Here is a 23,544-nt window from a genome sequence, read left to right as displayed (position 1 = left end):
CCTGGGGGCTCACACAGTATAATTCTAGGACTTTCTATTGATATAGATTTTTAGTTAAGACAAAATGCTTGTGAAAACATTGATTAAATGTGTACAAGTAGAGAATTACTGCCAAAAAAACTGATGTGCACATTTATGATTTGAGCAGAACAGCCCTTAAAGTACAATGTTAAGTTTCATTATTTAAAAGCTTGGCAGCTAACAGTGTACAAGCCACATAGGGGAGGGCACAGAAACAGCCTTTGTAGTCCATTTACCAAAGATGACCCAGTCAGGGTCTGAGATAGAAGTTAGCAGTGGCCAGAGCCATCTTAGGGTGTCGTTTCTGCATTTCAGCAGAGATTTGCTCTTTTGTGAGTCAGGGGTACTTAGGCCTTGCTGGGATTCACCCTTGCTAAAGCAAGCAGCTAGACTCTTAGTTTGAATTCCTGGAGAAAAGGGAGACTGGGCTGTGTTTTATTGACTGCCACAGTGTCCTCTGGGTTGGGTGGTAGCAAAAAAGTATAGTTTTATGAGTTAACCACTCAGTGCAGGGGTGAGGAGAAATGGAAGGATCAGATCTTCTTAACTCAGAAGCATCCCATTGAGGTGCTGGGTCATGGAGCAGTTTCTTTAATGCCAGCAGAGACCATCAATGTAGGAAACTACATTGAGAAGAGGCCAAGGTGTTTGGGCCACACATTCTGACAGGCTCCTTTAGTCCAGTGAGAACAAAAGTCCTGAAATTTGCATTCTAGTACAAAATTTAAATAAAACCAGCATATGAATGTGCTTGAAGGCTACCCAGGATGTGCTAGAAAAGAGAAAAAGTCCTATTTGAAAGAATAATCCACCTGTCTTATCTAGGGGCTCAGCCTCATAAATAGGTCTTTTAATGAAGGAAAGGTGATTCTAGCTTAACTGAGTTCATGATACACAGAGATAGTCAGGCAACTTCAGTGCTTCAGGAGATGTGGTGAGACATTGGATTAATTTTACTTGTCTTGGTCTTTTGCCATCTCATAAGTTTCACCAGGAGCATCTGGGACAAAGATTGGGCACAGAATGCTGATGGTGATGACACAAAGAATTGTGATCAGGAGCTGGCTGGGCTTGGGGAACTGTGGAGGAGGATGTTTATGTTGAGGACCTGGCAGGAGGCAACCCTTATATACTCAAGGGCTCGACTGTGTGATTTCCTGAGCCTCTGTCAGTGACTCACTCTACAGGAAAGTAGCACCAGGAAAAGGTAGTTACATTAGGGACAAACAGGTCAGGGAGAAGGATAGATAGTGCTCCAATGTTAGTGTCTAAGACTGAGGTTAAAACTTATTCAAAGGACAAAGGAAACCAGGGTCCAGTCTCCCTTCTATGCTGACCTTCCTAGAACCTCTGTCCTTATACCCCTCTTGCCTGGGTCATGTCCACTAAGTGGATTACTTGACCATAGAGATCTGAAGCTCTGGCAATACCCACAGCTGGCCAGTCTCTTGGAGAGAAACCAGGGCTTCTCTCATCCATGCTGGAATTTCATTTAGATGTAAACTTTTTCCCAATCTTTCCTTCTTCCAGATTGGATTCTGTCTTGATTCTGAAACAAGTATGTGTGTGGGCCAGGGAGGTTCAATTATCTGAGCCTCTTGTTTCTTCATTTCTTAAACTCATTAATACAGTCAAAAACTGGTTGAGAACAGTCTTGTCAGACATGCTGAGTTCTGGGACAAAAGAAAAAATTGAACAAAGTATTGACTCTACCCTCAAGGAGTTGAACTGCCAGACACTAAATAGTAAAATAACTTTATAGCACTGTATAAGTTATGAAAGTGTTACTTGTCATGTATCCATTGTACTGTCATATAGTTGACATAATGGATAATAATCACCCCAAGGATTCATTGACCCACTGACCATTTTTTGAGCAATTACTGTTTGCCAGTTACTGGTAAGTGGGTAGAAGGAATCTTTTGTGGCACTCACAATTTATTGGAAAATAAAGACAAATAGACAATTTTAATGTGGGGGAAAATTAGACAGTTTTAAAAAAGGGATGTGAGACGGGTGGTATAAGATCCCTTGGGATAGTGGTGTCTTCATAAGACTGAAAAAAAAGCTCTATGAGAACCACCATAGGAGCAGATTAGCCAGTCTTGGTGAGTCAGAGGAAGCCACCTGCAGGGACAGAGAGCTCCAAGTTGAGCCCTGAAGATTGGGCAAGACTTAGGCTGATGTGGAGAGACAAATATTCCAGGCTGAGGAGACAGCAAAGGTTGAGGAACATAACAACTTGGGGAGGCTAACATGTTCAACATGGCTGGGGCAGAGTGTGCCTGGAGAAGTGGGGGAAAGTGAAGATGGAGTGAAAGGTTTGGTTCAACTCTGTGGAGCCTTTCCAGCCATGTTTAAAATGTAGACTACCTAGAGGAACATTCAAGAACATTAACCCTAAGATTAAAAAGGAGAGAGTTAATTGTGCCTTAGCTCACTGGGTGCAGTGTAATAACTGGTTTGGAAAGGAGAGATCAGAAGCTTTTGCAGCCATTTCAGGAGGAGAGAATGGAAGCCAGAAACAAGGTAGTGGCAGATGGAAAGAAGATAGTTTATGAAATGCTTGGGAGGCAGAATTGATGGGTGTTGGGATAGTTTTGTGTGTGGGGAAGGAGGAGGGTAAGTCAAGAGTGCACATTCTGTTTTGGATTTAGCAACTGGATGGGTAGGCTGATTCCTGAGACAGGGTTCGTGTAAGTGGAGCTTGGAGAGAGGTCATAGTTGCAGGCAGAGATCTAGGCATCATCAAGGTGTAGGTGGGAGGAGAGTAACAGGTCATGTACAGAGAGAGTGTAGCATGAGGAAGAAAGTGCATAATGTATGAAAGGGCAGGGTGGGGGTGGGGGTGGAGGTGGGTGGGAGAGGATCCAGTGAGACCAAAGAAACATTAAGTGGAGAGCCATGAAACCAAGGGAAGAACAAAGATTGGGCACAGAATGCTGATGGTGATGACACAAAGAATGAAGAGCTTTCACTGGCAGCAAAGGATGAGTTAAGTTCCGTTGGAGAAGGAAAGTTGAGGCTTTGGAAGTAGGGATATAAATTTCAAGAAGTTTGTGATGGCGATGAAAAAAAATAGGGAAACAGAACATTGAGTTTGGAGTGTTTAAACTTTTAGGCAGAAAGCACAGTGGAAGAGAAAAGTTGAAAATTCAAGAAGGTGGGGATTGGTAATGGAACAAGCCTCCGAGAGAGGCAGGGTGGTCCTGGAATCCCAGTGCAGGAGTAGCCTCAGGCAGGAGCTGGGTAGCTTCTGTCATAAGAGGAGGAAACAGCGCTGACATTCAGCCGTCTTGCACTGGTACGGCTCAACCAGTTATTAAAACACTTCTGTACCAGTTAGTAAGTAGTGTAAGAGTAACTGCAGTAAGCAGTAAAAATAATTCGTAAGTGGGCTTCCCGCTGCACCTGAGAAGCTTTGCAGCGCCATCTGCCAGTGCGGCAGCATCACTGCAGGCTGAGAGATTGCTTTGCACTTTCTTTATGAAACACTAAAACTGCCTGTTTTAAATTACCTTTGAACTGTGGAGCTGCTACTGCTTCTAAACAATTTAGTTTCTTTATTGATTTTGTTGCTAGTACATTGTCATTATTGTGCCAGTAGCAAGTTTCAGTGTTTTAATATTTACAAATTCAAGAATTTTTAATAAAATATTAAAGCCGAACTTGAACAAAGAGACAACAAAGTTTGGATATGTTTCTTAATGTGCCTTTTGAAATATTATAAATGAGAATATTTTTGTTCCTCAGAAGAACAAAAAAGAAATCACGTTAGTGAGCTGCAGCCTGGAATGTCTTCTGTTATGAAAAAATCCACAAATAGTTTGGAAATTCTTTCTGGCTTTTTATTTTGAACATCTCCTAACACACAGTGAAAAAGGACAATAAATACCTAAACGCGGGCTGGGGATGTGGCTCAAGCGGTGGCGTGCTTACCTGGTGTCCTCGGGGTGCTGGGTTCCATCCTCAGGACCACATAAAAATGAAGATGTTGTGTCCACCAAAAACTAAAATAAATAAATGTTGAAGGATGTTCCCCCACCACTAAAAAAAATACCTAAACACATAACATAAAGATTCAGTGAGCCCTGCCATTTTGCCTCACTAACCTCTACCCATCTTACTATTCACCTGCCTATTTACTCTTTTTCTTTTCTGAACATTTGAAAGCAAGTTGAAGACATCATGATCATTCATATCTAAATAACTTCATATATACCTCTTACACAATCACAGTACAATTATGTCTAATGAATTAATTCCTAAGTCTAACAGTTTATGAACTTAAATGCATTTCTAAAAATTTTTTATTATTTTTTCTGATTTTATTAGGTTTCAATTTTTTTGAGCTTTATTAAAGTATAATTGACAAAATTCTTACAGCACTCAATATGTTTTGAGATATAAGGTTTTCAAATTCCACACACTGCGTTATTTAAACTGTCCTCTCCTCTCCCCTTTTCTCTTTAATCTAGAGCATTCCAGTCTTTTTTCTTCTTGGAATTGACTATTTGAAGAGACTAGGTCAGTGTCTTATAAGAATGCTCTACATTTTGGATTTGTGTCATTGTTTCTATGATGTCATTTAACTTGTTCCTTTCTCCCTCTGTATTTTGTTTCAATTTTCTAAATTAGATTCTAGGCCAATCTTAATCCATAACTTGTGGCAGAATCAGCAAATTGCCTCAGGAAAAATTGACCAGTTTCCATAGCTTATCTGGGAACTCTTTCCTCCTTAGAATTTTAGTTCATTTAGTCTGGTTACCTCTGCAACTCTCTGCTGTCTTTATTTTATTTTTGTGGTGCTGGGGATTGAAACTTGGGGCATCTACCACTGATCAACATCCCTAGCCATTTCATATTTTCTTTAATAGAAATGCCATTGTTTATTCTGCTGTATTAAAAAGTCATCCTTAAGTAACAAAATTTCTTCTTAGAAGTAATATATTATTTAGGTCATAAATAATCAGCAAACATACAACTGTTGACATCTAAAAAATAAACGAACATTGGTGTTTTTCATTAATGCTGAAAGCATACCTGCTTAGGATTTATTTATGATAGTACAGTACTCAAACACAAAAATTGGCTCACATGCCAAGTCCTTTCTCTTCTGTCTTGTCAGAGGGACTTGATGTACCCACTATATATTGGTCCCCAAAGCATGCTGAGTTCAGCAAATGTCTTGATATGTTAGCATTATGACTGATTAGAATCCAGTGGAATTCTGGTGAAATTAAATAAGGATCTGACTTCATGAGCCCCTCCCTGGTGTGAATGCATTTCCTTCTCTGAAGGAAGAGTCTGCAGTCCTTGGTGGGATGTGAAGGTCCTCACCTCCATGGCCTTTTTGCACCTGGGGGAGGTAATGATAGGGTTCTGAAAGTAGCTGAGGGCACTGTTCACAGAGTGGGCAGGGATGGAGGAGTGGGAGTTGAAGATGGTGGTGGTGAAGGCGCCTTGACCAAGCACAGGCATGGCAGGATCATGCACCTGGTGGTGTAGGGCCATGAAGCTGAAGTTTGGGGAAATGAAGCTTCTCTATTTCACAAACACAGCCTTTTCTAGTTTTTTTTTTTCTTTTTTTCTGGTTAGTCCTCATGAGGTTAGTGAGATAGATGGTGGTTGACTAGAAAATGCCCCCCTGACATGAACCATCACCCTTTTCCCACATTCTTGATGGAATCTATGAAGTCAGTTGCCTCATTGTATCAGGAGTTGTGAGACCTGCCTTGTGATTGTTTCCCACAAGGATGCTCTTCTACTGCTAGTGTCCTTCAAAATGGTTAAGGCAATTGGCTGAGACATTGATCGAGGTAGTGATGCCCAAGGCATCTAGCATGTCCTCATGGGAAGCACGGTAGGCACTGCCCAGGTACAAGAAGGGCAAGATCTCCACTGGGACACTCTGATCTTAGAGCAGGGTGCTGCAGGAACTGCATCCGGATTCTGCACTGTCAGGGACACTAGTACTCAGGGGAAGGCTAAGCCCCATGGAGGTGGACTGTTTATAGCACCATTCTGGGCAGGAAGCTGAAAAAACTTCATATCCTCCTTTGAGGAGGTGGTCCGGCTGCACCACGGCATAGTAGGTTTTGGCCAGTAGGCGGCAGCGCAGCTCAGCGTTGGGCACCACGAGCTCCAAGGCGCCCTTGGCCTGGTGCCACACTAGATGTCGAGCCACATAAGTTGACGGAGCCGGCAATGTGGCCAGCGTTGAACTTGAAGTAGCACCAGTCCAGCAGCAGGTACCAGCCGCGCGCTCCCGCAGACCTTTGGCAGTGCCCACAGACCTTCAGGACCATGGCCAGCTCTAGCACCCCCAGCGTGCCCGGCCCTTGCTATTCTGTCCAGGAGGCCAAGGGAAGGGCAGAGGCTTTCAAGGAACTACATGACCCTGGGTTTATGTGCGGGAACCAAAACCTGCTCTAGGACCTAGCGAGAGATGCTACTCTCTCTCGCTGCCTGGTTTCCTCGTTTCTGCCTTTTTCACCCTGGTCTTTCTTACTCCCTTTTTATTTTATTTTTCCTTTTTATTTCATTTTGAGATAGGGTCTTGTTCACTTGCACAGGCTGGCCTCGAACTTGTGATCCTCCTGCAGAAGGCTCCTGAGTACCTGGGCTACAGGCATGCACCACCATGCCCTGCTCCCTCTCTCTGTCATCTTTAAAGCTGTGATTTTTATTTTCTGCAATCAGTTCTTTTTTTTTTTTTTTAATTTTTAGACAAGGCCTCACTAACTAATTTGTCCATGTTGACCCTCAAACTTATTATTTTTTTTTTAAAGAGGAGAGAGAGAGAGAGAGAGAGAGAGAGAATTTTTTTTTAATATTTATTTTTTAGTTCTCGGCGGACACAACATCTTTGTTGGTATGTGGTGCTGAGGGTCGAACCCGGGCCGCACGCATGCCAGACGAGCGCGCTACCGCTTGAGCCACATCCCCAGCCCCTCTATAACTGTTCTTATAGTCACATATATCCTACCTGTAAGCAGAAGTCGGTACTAGCAGATTTTTTGGGGGGGGAGGGGGGAATGCTGCTGGGGATTGAACCCAGGGCCTTGTGCATGCATGGCAAGCACTCTACCAACTGAGCTATATCCCCAGCCTTAGTAGCAGAATTTAAACACCATCTAAAGTATAGCTCAAGAGTTGGGCATGTAAAATGATTAACTACCATGTGTGAGGCCCTGTTCTATACCCAATACTGCAAAAATAAATAAATAAAATAAAAATATATGTATGTATTATGTATATACACACACATGCACATGTATATACACACACACGCCTATATAGTTCAAACTGAGCAAAAAAAAAAAATCAATAAATCAGGGCTGGAGATGTGGCTCAAGCGGTAGCACGCTCGCCTGGCATGCATGCAGCCGGGATTCGATCCTCAGCACCACATACAAACAAAGATGTTGTGTCCGCTGAAAAACTGAAAAAAAAAAAATATTAAAATTCTCTCTCTCTCTCTCTCAAAAATAAATATATATATCAATAAATCAAATAATAACTTGTTGAGAATGTGTGTCTACTGAAATGAGGAAAATTTTTTTTAAAAAAGATTATAAGTTAACCATTATCAATGAAACTTCAGGTATTTTACTTACAAGTGTTTTAGTAACGTACATAAGATGCAGAACCTTGAAAATACTTTAATGATTGCTTTTGTTTGATCTATTGAAAGTAGAAGAGGGGCTGGGGATGTGGCTCAACCGGTAGCGCGCTCACCTGGCATGGGTGTGGCCCGGGTTCAATCCTCAGCACCACATACAAACAAAGATGTTGTGTCCACCGAAAACTAAAAAATAAATAATAAAATTCTCTCTCTCTCTCTTTCTCTCTCTCTGTCTCTCTCTCTCTTAAAAAAAAAAAAAAAAAAAAAAAAAAAGAAAGTAGAAGAAACAGTATCCGAAATAATATAGCCCACTTTTTTGTGTATACTTGATTGGTTTTATTTAGTTTTTTTGTTTGTTTGTTTTTGTGGTACTGGGGACTGAACTCAGGACTTGGGGCATGCTAGGCAAGTGATCTCTGTCACTGGCTACACGCTCAGCCCTATCATGGGTCCTTAGCTTTTTTTTTTTTTTTTTTTTTTGAATCCAGGGGCATTTAAACATTGAGTTAAATCCCAGAAATCCCAGCCCTTTTTACTTATTTTTTTGGTACCAGGGATTGAACTTAGAGGCACTTGACCATTGAGCCACATCCCTAGCCCTTTTTTGTATTTTATTTAGAGACAGGATCTGAGTTGCTTAGCACCTTTTTTGCTGAGGCTAACTTTTTTTTGTTTTGAATTTTTAACATTTTATTTCCCAGTTTTCAGAGACAGAACATCTTTGTATGTGGTGCTGAGGATCGAACCCAGGCCGCACACATGCCAGATGGGCGCGCTACCGCTTGAGCCACATCTCCAGCCCCTGAGGCTAACTTTGAACTCACAATCCTCCTGCTTCAGCCTCCTGAGCCACTGGAATTATAGGCGTGTGCTGCTGTGCCTGACCCCTTTTTACTTTTTGAGATGGGGTCTTGCTAAGTTGCTTAGGGTCTCACTAAGTTGCTGAGGCTTGCCTTGAATTTATAATTCTTTTGCCTCATTCTCCTGAATTGCTGGGATTACAGGTATGTGTCACCATGCCCAGCTCTAAATGTTTTAAATTGGAACTATCTAATTCTCCAAATTAAAACATGCGATTGAGGATATAAATTTAAGATTGTGTAAATTATTTTAAATCATTTGTTCATAAAGGAATTACTATGTATTTAAGCATAGAAAATTTAATAGTATATCTAAAGAGCTTGGAATTGAAGTAATAACATTAGAGTGGATGGATTTCTCAGCAGCTTATATTTCTCCTACAGAAAAAGAGTTTGGAAATCATGTCAAGCCGGTCCTCTGTGTTGGCTACATGATTTGCTCTTCCAGATCATTCTTCTCCACGCTATTTAGGCAGGACTTTACAGATTGTACCAAATTTCCTTTGCCCAAGGGATTTGGCCAATGGGAGGCATGGGCAAGAGTTTGGAGACTAAGAGAGCATAACATCCCAGCCTGCTAGACTGTGAAATTCCTCAGTCAGAGCTTGCAGTCTCTGGTTCTGCCCTCCTATCAGGTTACCCCTCTGTGTCAAGGTCTGATAACTGTTCCCTCCTCTTTCCCCTTCAGGTCTGAGGATGGTAAGGCATTGGCTTCTCCCAGGGTGCCTCAGGATCTTTTTGTTTGTGTTCCTTAACACTGCTCACACCATTGTAAATAGTAATTTCATTAGATTCTTCTTGGTTTCCCTACTTGAATGTATTATTTACCTCCTGCGGATACACTGACTACTAACAGTACTTTGTATCAGGGTGGCCCCAGGGGAACAGATGTTTAATGGAAGTCTAGGATTGGGTTGCTAATATATATATATACAAACAGACTCCATTTTACCCTGAGACTCCATGTCATGTAAAACATGCTTTTCCCATGAGAAAATTTTGCCTCTGTCATCCTGATCCTGCTTAGCACACTCTGCTTAGAAATGCAAATGTTTCTGCACTTCTTACACAATGTAAATTTGTTCTCTTTTTGGTTCCCATTTTTCTTGGATAATGTACCCTGTCAGAGAATGACTGTCCGGACTAGTAACCATTCTTTAACTTGTACTCAACTAGGGTTATTTTGACCCACTTCTGCTTATGATTTTAAATCTCATGATGTTTGTTCATGGTTTTGAATCATAGCAACAGCCATTTATGACTAATGTACTGACATGCTTTCCTTGTGGTATAAAAGGTGTACTCTAACCCCTAGGGGAGGTTGAAGGGTATAAACTTGTAGCCTGTCCCTTGGCCGATAGCTGGTGAATAAAAATGGTTCTACCTCTTGCTTTAAGATGGACTCAGTGATTTATTGCAATCTCAGCATAACACATATTGGAAAAGTGCCCAGATAACATTTTTGTTTGGAATTCAACAGTAATGGTTTGGAATGAAGTGCAAGATACTTTAAGATCATGCCGCTGTAGCTTTCGGTACTGTGATTACAAATAGTGTGGTATGGAATAACTACTTCCAAAGAGGATCGAGTGACAAGAATAAATTGAAAACTTTTCATGCCTTCTGTAGGTACAAAGGTTATACAGCTGAGAACCAAACCCCCTTTCTCAGTCTAACAATGGTGGTGTCACAGTACCAGTTAAATATGAAACCCTATATGTCAATATGCCAAGCTAAAGACACTGAGGAAGAACTCTGAAACTTCCTATCCCTCTTTCCTTTCCTTTCTCAAGAAATCACCCTTTCCCTGCATATTAAATGTTCAATAACATCTTGCTTCATAAGAGGATCTGATTCTCTTCAGGAATCCCCCTCATCATCTCTCATTACCTCTAAGCTTGTAATGAAAGGTAGATTACTGTACTTCTCAGACATAGAAGGACAGGCCTGCTCTATCAGGAGATAGCCCTACACCAAAGAGTAGTAGGATGTCACTAATTTGAATGGACACAGTCTTGGAAACATGTAGAGGAGTGATTTCCAGGGTGTTAATTAAGGACAAAATATAAGACTAGGTCAAGTTGAATTTGTCACTATGGGTGCCCTCATCTTAGACATAAAATGTAATGCGTTACCTTGAGCACCTGTCTGCTGAATTGGTTAATTAAAGTCTGCATTTGACAGGTCAGTGAGGTTGAAATACCAGAATTTCTGCAGCATAACAGAGAAGCTTGAGGAGAGGGAGATGTGAGAAATCATCTATTATATGCAATCTGCTTAGTTATGACCTACAGGAAAGCCCGGAGTTCACTCTTTTCATCAAGGCATGCAGGAATGCAGCTGGGTTCCCTAATATTAATGGAAACCTAAGGGGATCTCAGAGTGGCAGAAGTCAGGGTATGGCATTTATCATCCAGTGAAAGAGAGATATAGTCACCATAACAAGCCTCAGATTAGAGTGGTGGTAATCATGTGAGGTTCTGTGGAGACAGTTAATCATGGTCCCTAGGAAATAAAAATAAATTAGACGGACAGTTTACTAAGGTGCTGCTTGATATATATAGGTGGAATTGTTCTAGGTTTTTTTTTTTTTTTTTAGTTGGACACAATATACCTTTATTTTATTTATGTATTTTTACGTGGTGCTGAGGATGGAACCCAAGGCCTTGCAGGTGCTGGGCGAGTGCTCTACCACTGAGCCACAACCCCCACCCAGGAAGTATTCTAGGTTTGATGGGCATAAATTTGATGAGTCACCATGTTGAGAATTTACAAACTCTCATCTAGTTCCCTAATTAAGCTGATTCATAACCAGAACCAGCTGATTCATAACTTCTAGATTGATGGGCAGTCTTTTTGAACTAGAAAACTGTGATGGGGGCATGTTTCACTATGACTCTCACTTCAAGCTTTTCCCTGAGAGCAACTGTACAATAAAAAATGAAAATACTCAGACTTTGTGGGATTTTTTAGAACCTATCTCAGAATTGATGTATCATTTAGAAACCCAATATGGCTATCTTGGACCATTTATTTTCTGAGTGGGGGCTTATTTGTTTTTTAATATTTACTTTTTAGTTGTAGTTGGACACAATACCTTTATTTTGTTTATTTATTTATTTTTTTTAAAGAGTGAGAGAGGAGAGAGAGAGAGAGAGAGAGAGAGAGAGAGAGAGAGAGAGAGAGGGAATTTTTTTAATATTTATTTTTTAGTTTTTGGCGGACACAACATCTTTGTTTTGTATGTGGTGCTGAGGATCGAACGCGGGCCGCACGCATGCCAGGCGAGCGTGCTACCGCTTGAGCCACATCCCCAGCCCCTTTATTTTGTTTACTTATTTTTATGTGGTGCTGAGAATCGAACCCAGGGCCTCGAATGTGCTGAATGAGTGCTCTACCACTGAGCCACAACCCCAGCCCTGAGTGGAGACTTATTAAGGTTTGGTTATAAATGTAATCTCTTTGAATTCACGGTAGTTTCTATGGGTTTTTCCTGCATGATACTCTGACATCAACTGAAAGTGGACAACTGTTACTTTATAGCTATTCTCAGCTGTGGTGCCAGGAGGCGCTGGTGAAGGAAAATCTTCCAAACAGGCAGAACTTTAAGCAGGATATCTGCTTGTCGACTTCAAATAGAAGAAGAGATAATCGAGTACAGATTTGTACTGATTCATTAAGACACAAATGTGTTGACTGAGTGAGTAGTCATGGGACTTGGAAAGATAAAGATTGTAAGATTGATGATAAAGAAGTTTGGACTGCTAAGGGTACAAAGATATTGATTCTCCTGAATGCCCACTAGAAGGCATTCTGTGAGTAGAAGACTCAACAGTCAGCGGAAAGGAATCTATCCAGGAGATATCAGCCTCTTTACCCAGCTCCTCTAGGGATTATTCAAAGAAAGCATGGCTCCAAGAACAGAGACTAACATGAGCTCCTGAACATAGACTTCCCCTCACTAAAGTAGGTCATGCTCCATCACTGTTTAGCACCTAACCAGTCAATCGTGAAGGATGAGGTTGAGTCTCCAATTTGGCCAGAATTCCTGGAAAAATCAACAAGTCACTTAGTGGCAGGTTGATTAGACTCGTTGCATCATTGAATTTGTCTTCACAAGGGTAGACACATATTCTGAATACAGATTTGCCTTGCCTGTCCCTAATGTTCATTACTGTAGCTTTATAATGAGTTTTGAAAATCACTCAACTTTATTCTTCTTTTTCAAGATTATTTTGACTATTTGTGATACCTTGAGATTACATGCGAATTTTAGAAGGCATTTTCTATTTTTGCCAAAAAAAAAAAAATGTCACTGAGATTTTTTACAAGGACTGCATTGAAACTGCAGATCACTCTAGGTAGTATTATGATTTGGATCTGGGATGTCTCCCAAAGACTCATATACTTGAAGACTTGATCCTCAATGCAGCAATGTTCACAGGTAGAGCTTTTAGGAAATGACTGGATCATGAGGTCTGTAACCTCATTAATGGACTCATTTGATGGATTAACAAATTGAATGGATTATCATAAGGAGCTGGTAGAAGCTGTAGGAGGTGGGGCCTAGTTAGAGGAAGTAGCTTGGGGGGAGGCACTATGACTGGGGAATATTTTGTTCTGAGCAGTTTCCTCTTTCCCTCTGCCTCCTGACTGCTATGAACTAAGTAGTTTTGCATGATATTCTGCTTCTCTTGGGCTTAAAAACAACAGAGTCAGCTGATCATGAACTGAAACCTCCGAAACCAAAAGCCAAGATAAATAAATTCTCCTTTTAAGTTGTTTGTGTCAGGTATTTTACAACAATGAAAAGCTAACACAGGAAGTGTTGGCATCTTAACAACATTTATGTCTTCAAATTCAGGAACACAAGATATCTGTTTATTTGTGTCTTTTAAAATTTCTTTCAGTAATGCTCTATGGTTTTCATTGTACAAGTCATTTATTTTCTTGATTAATCTAATGCTGAAGTATTTTACCATTTTTATGGTATTATAACTGGGACTGTTTTCTTCATTTTCTTTTTTGTATTATTGTTAGTGCATTGAAAGGCAACTGGTTTTTGTATGTTGATTTTGTGTTCTCCAATTTTACTGAACTCATTATCTCTAACAATTATTTCTTTGGGAAGCTTTAGGGGTTTCTACATGTCATCTGCAAAAGGAGATAATTTTGCTTTTTTTTTTTTTTTCATAGCTCATGGTTGTACATTTTAACATCCCTTGCCAGAACTGATAGAACAAATAACACAAATGATCAGGAAGAATACAGAAGACTTGAGCAGCAGTATCAGCCAGTGTAACCTAAGTGACATTCTCAGAGTGCTCACCAGCACCTGGGGGGTCGCTTCTTCCTTTCTAGTTTGGATGATATTAAATTCCTTTTCTTGCATGATTGTACTGGCCAGAACTTCCAATCCTATATTGAATAGAAGTGGGAAAAGCAGATCTGGTCTTTTTCCAGATTTTTTTTTTTAATTTAGTAGTTGGACACAATACCTTTATTTCATTCATTTATTTTTATGTGATGCTGAGGATTGAACCCAGGGGCTTGCATGTGCGAGGCGATTGCTCTACCACTGAGCCACAACCCCAGCCCTTTTTCCAGATCTTAAAGGAAAATCTTTTAGTTTTTTACCATTTATTATGATCTTAGCTGTGGATTTTGAATATATGACCTTTATTATATTGAGGAAGTGTCCTTATTCCTAGTGTTTTCAGTGTGTGTGTTGTGTATCATGGAAGGGTATTGAATTTTGTCACATGCTTTCTCTGTATTAATTCAGATAATCATGTACTAAAAATAAAATGTGTTATTTTATTTTTGTAGTGCTGGGGATTGAACCCAGGGCCTTGCCTGCATACCAGGCAAGTGCTCTGCCACTGAGCACCCCCAGCCCACACTGATGGATTTTTGTATGTTGAAACATGGTAGCATTCCATGAGTAAATGCCCTTTGGTTGTGTTGCACAAATCTTTTAATATGCTACTGAGTTCAGTGTAATTTTTTTAAAAAAATATTTTTAGTTGTATATGATCACAATACCTTTATTTATTTATTTTTATATGGTGTTGAGGATTGAACCTAGGGCCTCACCCGTGCTAGGGGAGCACTCTACCAATGAGTCACAACCCCAGCACCTCAGTTTGATTTTTTTAAGGTAATAGGAATTTAACCAAGGGGTGCTCTACTTCTGAGCTACATCCCAAACCCTGTTTTTTGTTTTATTTTGCTGAACCTAGCTTCAAACTTGTGATCCTCCTGCTTCAGACTCCCAAGAGGCTGGAATTACATGTGTGCCACTGTGTCCATTAATCACAATAATGTGAGTTTTTGTTGTATATATTTCTTTTTTTTCTTTATAATTTTTAAATGTTTATACCTTTATTTATTTGTTTATTTTTTATGTGGTGCTAAGAATCAATCCCAGTGCCTCAAACATGTTTAGGCAAGCCTTCTACCACTTGAACTATACACAAAGGGGCTTCTACCATAGCCCCTTTGTGTATAGTTCAATGCTCATAAGGGATACTAATCTGTAGTTTTCTTGGAGTATATTTGTCAGGCTTTAGAATCATGGAATTGCTGGACTCATAGAATAATTAGGAAGTATTCCTTCCTTTTCAATTTTTGGGAAAAAAATTGAAAGAATAGATATTATTTTTTTTAATGTTCCAATGAGGCCATATAGTTCTGAGATTTTCTTTGTTGGGATGCTTTTGATTACTGATTTGATATTCCTACTAGTTTAGGTCTATTCAAGTTTTCTATTTCTTCATGGTTCTCTCTTAGTAGGTAGTACTTCTAGGAATTTGTCAGTTTCATTTAGGTTATCCAATTTGTTGGTATACCATTTGTTCATAATACTTGTTATCTGATAATCCTTTTTACATTTAGAATTGGTAATAATTCTCTCACTTTCATTTCTGATTTTAGTTATTTTGTCTTCCCTTTTTAAAATCTTAGTCAATCTAACTGAAGTTCTGTCAATTTCGTTGATTTTTAATTTTATTTTTTGGCACTGGGGATTTAACATGGGGCGATTTACCACTGAGCCACATCCCCAGCCCTTTCCGTTTTACTTTGAAATAATGTCTCAACTGTAGTTGCATAGGGTCTCCCTAAGTTGCTGAGGCTGGCTTTGAACTTGCAATTGTCCTGCCTCAGCCAGCTAAACTTCTGGGATTATGGGTGTGTGCCACCTTGCCTGGCTCTCAAAACTGTCTTCTAACTTCTCTGTGTACTCAGAGAAACTCACTCAAGGCCTACATGTTCTGACTGTAGCTCTGAACTTATCTTCCTTGCTCTCTGTTTCAGCCATCCAGGCCTCCTTGCTCTTCTGGAAACACACAAGCATGCTTCTTCCTTAGTGCATTGACACCAGGGATGATTCTTCATGCTCTTTGAATCTTTCCTCAGTGGTCACTATATCATAAAATTTTAAGAGTTCTTATTTTCTTGATGATTTAACCTCACCACAAACAGACTATGAACACCCCCACCCAGGGAACCATGTGCACCAGTGTGATAAGGCTGGTCCCTGCCACAAGTTCCTCAGCTAGTCTCCCTTAATCATGACCTGAAAACATTCAAATAAACCAGCAAAATCCCCTCATTCCTTTTGCTGTGTACTTCACCCTGAATCCCATGAGGGGCACTTACTCTGGGTTCTCGTTCTCACTTCCCACCTGCTTGGATGAGCCTGCTCTCTGGGAACTCCTCCCATGGTCTTCTGTTGGTGCGCCATGCCTGTCTTTCCTAGAATCTATGAACTCGATGACTCCTTCAATTTCATATGGCTCTCTGAGTAACTTACATAGTTGTGTTGGAATGATCCTTAAGGATTCCATTTACAAACCAGTCATCTCTTAAATGAGTTCCATACTGGTCATTCTAATAAAAGAGCCATCTTCTCTCTCGCCATAAACCCACACCCTGGATCATGTTCTCTGCTATATTTTTTCCTCTAGTTCTTATCAGCTTCTAATATAAAACTTGAATTTTTATTTTTTTTTAATATTTATTTATTTTTTTTAGTTCTCGGTGGACACAACATCTTTGTTGGTATGTGGTGCTGAGGATCAAACCCGGGCCGCACGCATGCCAGATGAGCGTGCTACCGCTTGAGCCACATCCCCAGCCCAAAACTTGAATTTTTAAAGTATGTTTGGTAGGCAAAATAATAGCTCCCAAAGACGTCCACATCCTAATCCCTGGTACTTATGAATATATTACCTCATACGACAAAAGGGAATTTGCAGATTTAGTAGTTATGGATATGGAGATGGAGAAGGTTTCCTGGATTAGCTAGGTAATCATAAACGAATACACTAAGTTTGTAGTATAAAATGTAATCATAAAGTCTGTATAAAAGGAGGCAGTGGGGCTGGGGATGTGGCTCAGTGGTAGAGTGCTCGCCTAGCATGCATGAGGCACTGGGTTCGATCCTCAGCACCACATAAATATAAAATAAAGATATTGTGTCCACCTAAAACTTAAAAAATAAATTTTAAAAAGAGGAGGCAGGCAAGTCAAAGTTAAAAAAAAAAAAAGAGGAAAAGTTGGAAGCAGAGGTTCAGAGGGGAAAAAAGATTCTGTGCTGCTGGTTTTGAAGATGGAGGAAGGGATCTCCAGCCAAGGAATGTGGGCAGGCTCCAGAAGCCGGAAATGACAAGGAAAAGGGATTCTCCTCCAGAACCTCTGGTATCAATGCACTAAGGAAGCCTGTGGACGCTTTTAAACTTCTGATCTCTAGGGCTAGCTGAAAGAGAATAAATGTGTGTGTGTGTGTGTGTGTGTGTGTGTGCTTAAGCTACTAAACTTTTATTTATATCAGCAAAAGGAACAAATACATTAAGTTTGTAGTATAAAGTCTTGCTTCTACCCAATAAAATATATATTCCACAAGGTTGGAAATTTTTGTCTATTTGTATTCCACCTGTGTTTCTCAGATACAAAAATAAGATGGGCCAAATATCTTACACTGCTCTCAGACCACACCCAGCAGAGGCTGCAGCTGAGTTATAGGGCCATTGTGTATGATTTTGATACTGGGGTTTGAACCCAGGGATGCTTTACAACTGAGCCACATCCCCTGCCCTTTTTATTTTAAGATAAGGTCTCCAAGTTGCTGAGGGTCTCACTAAGTTGTTAAGTTTGGTCTTGAACTTGTGATCCTCCTCCTCACCCTCCTGAATCACTGGGATTACATTTCAGAATCTATTGTGGGACTAAGGTGAGCAAACCTGTCCTGAGCCTCACTACCTCCTGTTCCTGTTGTCTCTCACCAAGAACCTCCTGATGCAAACAAACTGTAAGATGCTGCCCAGTGAACTTCCTCCTGGTTTTCATGCCCTTGTGAAATCTCCTCATGTTGGGAGTGTGTGGGACCAATGACTTGCTTTTAAACAACAGAATTATGGCAAAAGTGTCATGATCATGTGAGGTTGTGACTTCTGTCTTGCCAGGTGATGCCCCCCCCCCCCCCCCCCCCCCGTGCTGGGCATTGAACCCAGATCCTTGCATATGCTAGTTAAGCACTCTATCACTAACCAACATCCCCAGCCCTTTTTTCTTTCTGTTTTTTGTTTGTTTGTTTTGTTTTGAGACAGGATCTGGCTAAATTGCCCAGGCTGGCCTCAAACTTGCAATCCTTCTGCCTCAGCCTCCTAGGTAGCTGGGACTACTGACATGCATCACCACTCCTGGTATTGATGTTGTTTTCTGCCTTCTCTGCTTGCAAGCTCTGCTGAAATGGAAAGATCCACATGGCACTGAACTGAGTTCCATGTCCAAATGGCAATGAACTGAGTTCGGTGTCCACATGTCAATGAACTGAGTTCCATGTCTGGTCACCAGCCAACAACTAAGTGAGGCTGTGAGCCTAACAATGCATAAGAACTGAATTCTACCAACAATCACCTGAGCTTAGAAGTGGATCCTCTTACATTTCATCCATTTGGTAAGACCCCAGCTGTGGCTGACACTCAGATTGAAGCCATGCAGGCGGGCAAGGGTGTGGTTAGGCTGCTCCTTCCGGTCCATCCTAGAGCGCAGCAGGGATTGGAAGGGGCACTTAATGTTTCTTGGATCCATGTGAAGCTGGGCTTTGGGGCTGTGAAATAAAGCAGTGATGACTCATCTACTTGGCCACTGCTGGTCTTTCTCCTTCAACATTCCAGACAGTCCGCCTCACACATCCTGATGTAAATGCCATTGATTCCGATGTCAGTGCCAATGTCACCTCTTCCAGCAAGCACATTCCATCAGCTTATGTGTCATTTCACACTAGACAACCAACTGTAAGAATGGTGAGAAATGCAATAGATTCCATCTGGTATTGGTGTCTGGTAGGGAAAGGGAAATTGGGCAGAGCCACAGCAAGAGGTAACTTGGAATAGGGCAAGTGGACAGGTACAGGAATCAACATAACAGGGTGGTATTTGGGCTAGAGTTTCCCTAGAGTCCTGGTTCCCTGAGAGTCAACTTCAGTGGATTGTTTCCTTATCTGTAAAATGGGATTGATAACTCTCAGTCCCAAAGGGCTCTTATGAAGTTCAATTGATTAATTCATGCAAATCTTTTAGAGCATATGAAAATTTAAAGCATATAACATTTAATTTTTATTTGTTCTTTTTTAGTTATATGTGATAGAGAATGTATTTTGATATATTATACATACATGGGGTATGTATAATATATAAAGCTGAATATAATTTTTGTGATTGTACAAGATGTGGTGTTACACTGGTTGTGTATTCATATGTGAGCATAGAAAAGTTATGTCCAATTCACTCCACTGCCTTTCCTATTCTCATCCCTTCTCTTTCCTTCATTCCTCTTTGTCTAACCCAATGAACTTCTGCACTTCCTCTCCCTACCCTCCCTTGTTGTGGGTTAGCATCCACATGTCAGAGAGAACATTCAACCTTTGGTTTGGGGGGACTGGCTTATTTCACTTAGCATGATAGGCTCCAGTTCCATCTATTTACTGGCAAATGCCAAAATTTCATTCTTCTTTAGAGCTGAGTAATATTCCATTGTGTATACATACCACATTTTCTTTTCTTTTTTGACAAATTGGATCTCAAAACTTAAGACCTGAGGAAACACTTCTGAGTTTAAATCTTAGCTTAATGAAAGAATGCTAAACATTTTTTATAACACTGGGATTCATGGCAACCCTTTTGCTACCTGGGACTTGCAAAGACAGTGAATATAAATGAAACTGTGTGGGCTGGGGATGTGGCTCAAGCGGTAGCACGCTCGCCTGGTGTGCGTGCGGCCCGGGTTCGATCCTCAGCACCACATACCAACAAAGATGTTGTGTCCGCCAAGAACTAAAAAATAAATATTAAAAATTCTCTCTCTCTCTCTCTCTCTCCTCTCACTAAAAAAAAAAAAAAAAAGAAAGAAACTGTGGGGACCCTGAGACTGGTGAGGCTACTGCTACCTCCACAACTCTGGATTCAACCTGGGGTATGTGACCTCACATAAAAAATGATCTTAGAAAGGAGAAGAAAGAAGGAGGCAATAAAAGGCCAGGGAAAGAGCCAAGGCAGTTTATTTAAAATGACTATGAAACCTTTCTCTGCATAAGAAAGAAAGGTGTGGGCTTCTTGCTCAGCCAAGTCCCTCTGCATATTTTTTCTTCTTGGGCTCATGAACAGCTTCAGGGTTATAGACTGCAGGATTTGGTGCGTGGTTCATTTTCACTGCTGATGGCACGATGGGAGTCAAGTCCACATCAGGTATGGCATGGGCAAGCCACCCACAAGTGCTGTCCCATGAATGCCATGTGGCTGGGAGCCTGCTTCACTTTGTTGGGGGAAATCCCCCATAGAATCCCCCACTAAAGGCAAAATTCTGCATGTGCCTGCTCCCTCATTCCTCCAGGCCAGGGATCCAGGGCCCTCCACTCACTTTTTCTTCACTGGGACTACTGCAGTTTGCACCATGTTCCGGAATTGCCCAACTGAGGGATCCACATCATCTGAGTTGATGATCTTATCATCTCACTGAAAGTCACCCATGAGTTCTTCCTTTTCTGCTCTGGTCTCTGAATGTCCATATTTCCTTCCTTAATGTGAGGATAGAAATCCACTTCTTGTGGACAGTGTTGAGCTCTATCAGGTTATCAAGCTCAGTTTCTTTCTCTGGAAGTCCCAATGGGTCCTTGAGTTCATAATCTTCATTCATCTTTTCCTCTCCTTTCGAAGCTGATGGCAATGTCTGAGGTTTCTTGTGCAGTGTGTGCCCTTGTGGAAGTGCCAAATGAGACTATGGAATTTGTTGTGGCTTGTGAGTTCCAACTGAGTGTGACCTAAGAAAATGCCATGTGTACTGTTTTTTATTTTTTAATATTTTTTTTAGTGGTAGTTGGACACAAAACCTTTATTTTACTTACTTATAAATAAATAAAACCAGGACCTCGCACTTGGGAGGAGAGAACTCTACTACAGAACCACAACCCCAGAGCCCCCCTACCCCCACCCCTTGCACTTAGGAGGAGAGAACTCTACTGCAGAACCACAACCCCAGAGCCCCCCTAGGCATGTGTACTGTTAAGTGCTACATCCTGTGTGGCCAAACTTGCAAAGCTGATAAGACTCTCTTTTTTTTTTTTTTTTTAAGAGAGAGAGTGTGAGAGAGAGAAAGAGAGAGAGAGAGAGAGAGAGAGAGAGAGAGAGAGAGAGAGAGAGAATTTTTTTTTAATATTTATTTTTTAGTTCTCGGCGGGCACAACATCTTTGTTTGATTATGGTGCTGAGGATCGAACCCCGGCGGCAGGCATGCCAGGCGAGCGGGCTACCCCTTGAGCCATATCCCCAGCCCACAGCTGATAAGACTCTTGCACAGAGCCTCATCAAGCAAGGTGTTACCATAGCAGCTAAGCATTCTATGCCTTGCATAGAAACTTTCCCAGGCATCAGATATGCCACAGTCATGAAGTCATCAGAGACCCTCAATCTCAGTCATTGTTTTCCCATTCTGCATTGATATCCACAAAAACTCTCTTCAGATTCTTATGGTAGACTGATGCAGCATGAACCTGAGAGCAAGACTAGTGGTCAATGGTAAAGTCACACAAATCAAGTTTTCTCCCAAATGAGTAATATTTTTTCTCACCAATAATGAGTTTCTCAATTAATTTGTCTCCTTTGACTACATCCAGATGTAAACCATGTGGGGGTTTACCTGCCCAGGTTGGGCAATTGAACAGTGGGAGGCTGGAGCTGGAGTTTGGGGCTGCCGTATCTGTGTCTCCCCCTCCCATTTGGCAGGCCTGAAGCACACCAGGAAACTCCCACATTTTCTTTTCTTTTTTTTAAAGAGAGAGTGAGAGAGAGAGAGAGAGAGAGAGAGAGAGAGAGAGAGAGAGAGAGAGAGAGAGAGAGAATTTTTAATTTTTATTTTTTAGTTTTTGGCGGACACAACATCTTTGTATGTGGTGCTGAGGATCGAACCCGGGCCGCGCGAATGCCAGGCGAGCGCGCTACCGCTTGAGCCACATCCCCAGCCCCTCCCACATTTTCTTTATCCATTCCTTTGTTGAGGGCACCTAGCTTGGTTCCATAGCTTGGCTATTGTGAATTGAGCTGCATATACAATTTATTCTGTCTTTCCTATTCCCATATCCCTTCCCTTCCCTTCATCCCATTTGTCTAATCCAATTCTCTTTCCTTGCCCCTTATTATGTGTTTTATTAAAGCAGAGCCATAATTATTCTAAGTACAGCAAAGAATCTCTTCTCTCCAACATTTATCCAGGTGCCCTGCAAATGGAGAACAGTTTTTTTTTTTTTAAACCTGGTGGAACAACCAGTATGAGGAAGTCCTAAAGTAACACACACACATACACACAAACACATGTATGTCCATAAGTGTGCACAAAAAACCATACATGCTTATACACACACATTCACACAAACCCACATACATACAGTTGCTTATTAATATTCATGCATCTGCATATACACAGACAAGCCCATTACATACACCCTTCAGATCTGCCAACTCAGCCTTGGGGTCTGATCTATTCTCACTCAATCTCCTTTAGGAAACTTAGGCACCTGAGGGAGAAGGACCAGAGAAATTTTGTCCCATGTGAAGTAGACTCACTTCCCAGGCACTGTGGGACTAGCTGGGCCTTATGTATCCCTGTTCCTAGAACCCTCCTAGAGAAGCAGGAAGTCCACCAGATCAAGACTGTGGAGTTCAGAGGCAGCCATGGGACTTGGACAGCCTCTGAACTGGGGCACAGTCTTAGGGCCTGCAAGAGTCTCTAGCATCTCTCTTCACCAGCAGCTTCTCAGCCTGTGCTCCCTCCAGGGAGGTCCCTCCCAGGCTCTGCTACACCACAGGATGTTACCACATTAACCTCAACCTTTTGGGGTGAGGCACTGTTAGGACACCAGTATGTGGAAAGCCTGACCTCGTCATCACTTGACGTCTTCTCCAGTACACAATTCCCACGATGAGCAGAGGTATCATAGCAATCAAAGTTACCGTGACTACAGCTTTAGATTTCTCACTGGTGTGTTCATTGGGCTGAGAAAGTGGATCTGAAAAGAGAAGGTGAGCAACTCTTACCACCAGTTTTCAGCCCTGACTTGGCTGAAGGTTTCTGGAATGCCCCCTGCTTTCCCCAATAAACAAGTCCTGTACCTTCAACTCCTCCTTACCAAATCTCAGGGTGAGGGGCTCAGGCAGCCCCTCATGATGCACATGGCAGGTGTATCTCTGCTCCTCTCCAGCAGGCACCACCACGGCTGCCCATTTCTGGAAGTTTCCATCCCCTGCAGGCCTGGTCTCCACTACCTCCATGTCCTGACTGTGATCTTCCCCATCCCGCTGCCAGGTCAGGGAGATCTCAGCAGGGTAGAAGCCCATGGCCCAGCACCTCAAGGTGACTTCATTTTGGTCAGGGAAGGGATGGTAGGTCACACGTGTAGAGGGAGGCTCTGTGGATAAAGCAGGGAGGACCCATGCAAAGACTTATTGTAGTAGCTACTCTAATAACAAAGAAAATGCAACT

At 41.5% G+C, this 23,544-nt stretch overlaps 1 protein-coding gene and 1 pseudogene across 6 annotated transcripts in view; both read right to left on the bottom strand.

The window, feature by feature from the left end:
- Positions 1–2,856: 2,856 nt before the first annotated feature.
- The window catches only part of LOC308648827 (H-2 class I histocompatibility antigen, Q7 alpha chain-like), a 26,924-nt gene continuing 6,236 nt past the window's right edge, over positions 2,857–23,544 (bottom strand). For 3 of the 5 annotated variants that reach the window (XM_081293880.1, XM_081293876.1, XM_081293879.1), the window contains 3 exons: positions 23,192–23,470; positions 22,942–23,071; positions 2,857–4,031 (listed from right to left, as the gene is read on the bottom strand). In XM_081293880.1, the coding sequence (XP_081150006.1) occupies positions 3,941–4,031; positions 22,942–23,071; positions 23,192–23,470 (500 nt within the window). In that variant the 3' untranslated portion in view covers positions 2,857–3,940. Of the gene's footprint in view, positions 4,032–20,772; positions 20,831–21,183; positions 21,560–22,941; positions 23,072–23,191; positions 23,471–23,544 lie in introns of those variants that run through there. The other 2 variants (XM_081293877.1, XM_081293878.1) reach the window with 2 other exon arrangements.
- LOC308648839 (nuclear inhibitor of protein phosphatase 1-like) lies at positions 19,955–20,706 on the bottom strand (annotated as a pseudogene). Its single transcript has one exon. The product of its transcript is annotated as a nuclear inhibitor of protein phosphatase 1-like (transcript).

Source organism: Spermophilus citellus (assembly GCF_964194105.1).
Source record: "Spermophilus citellus genome assembly, chromosome: 5".
NCBI classification, from domain to species: Eukaryota; Metazoa; Chordata; class Mammalia; order Rodentia; family Sciuridae; genus Spermophilus; species Spermophilus citellus.
The sequence above is the reverse complement of the archived record's forward strand: the minus strand, read 5'-3'. Positions and strand labels throughout refer to the sequence as shown.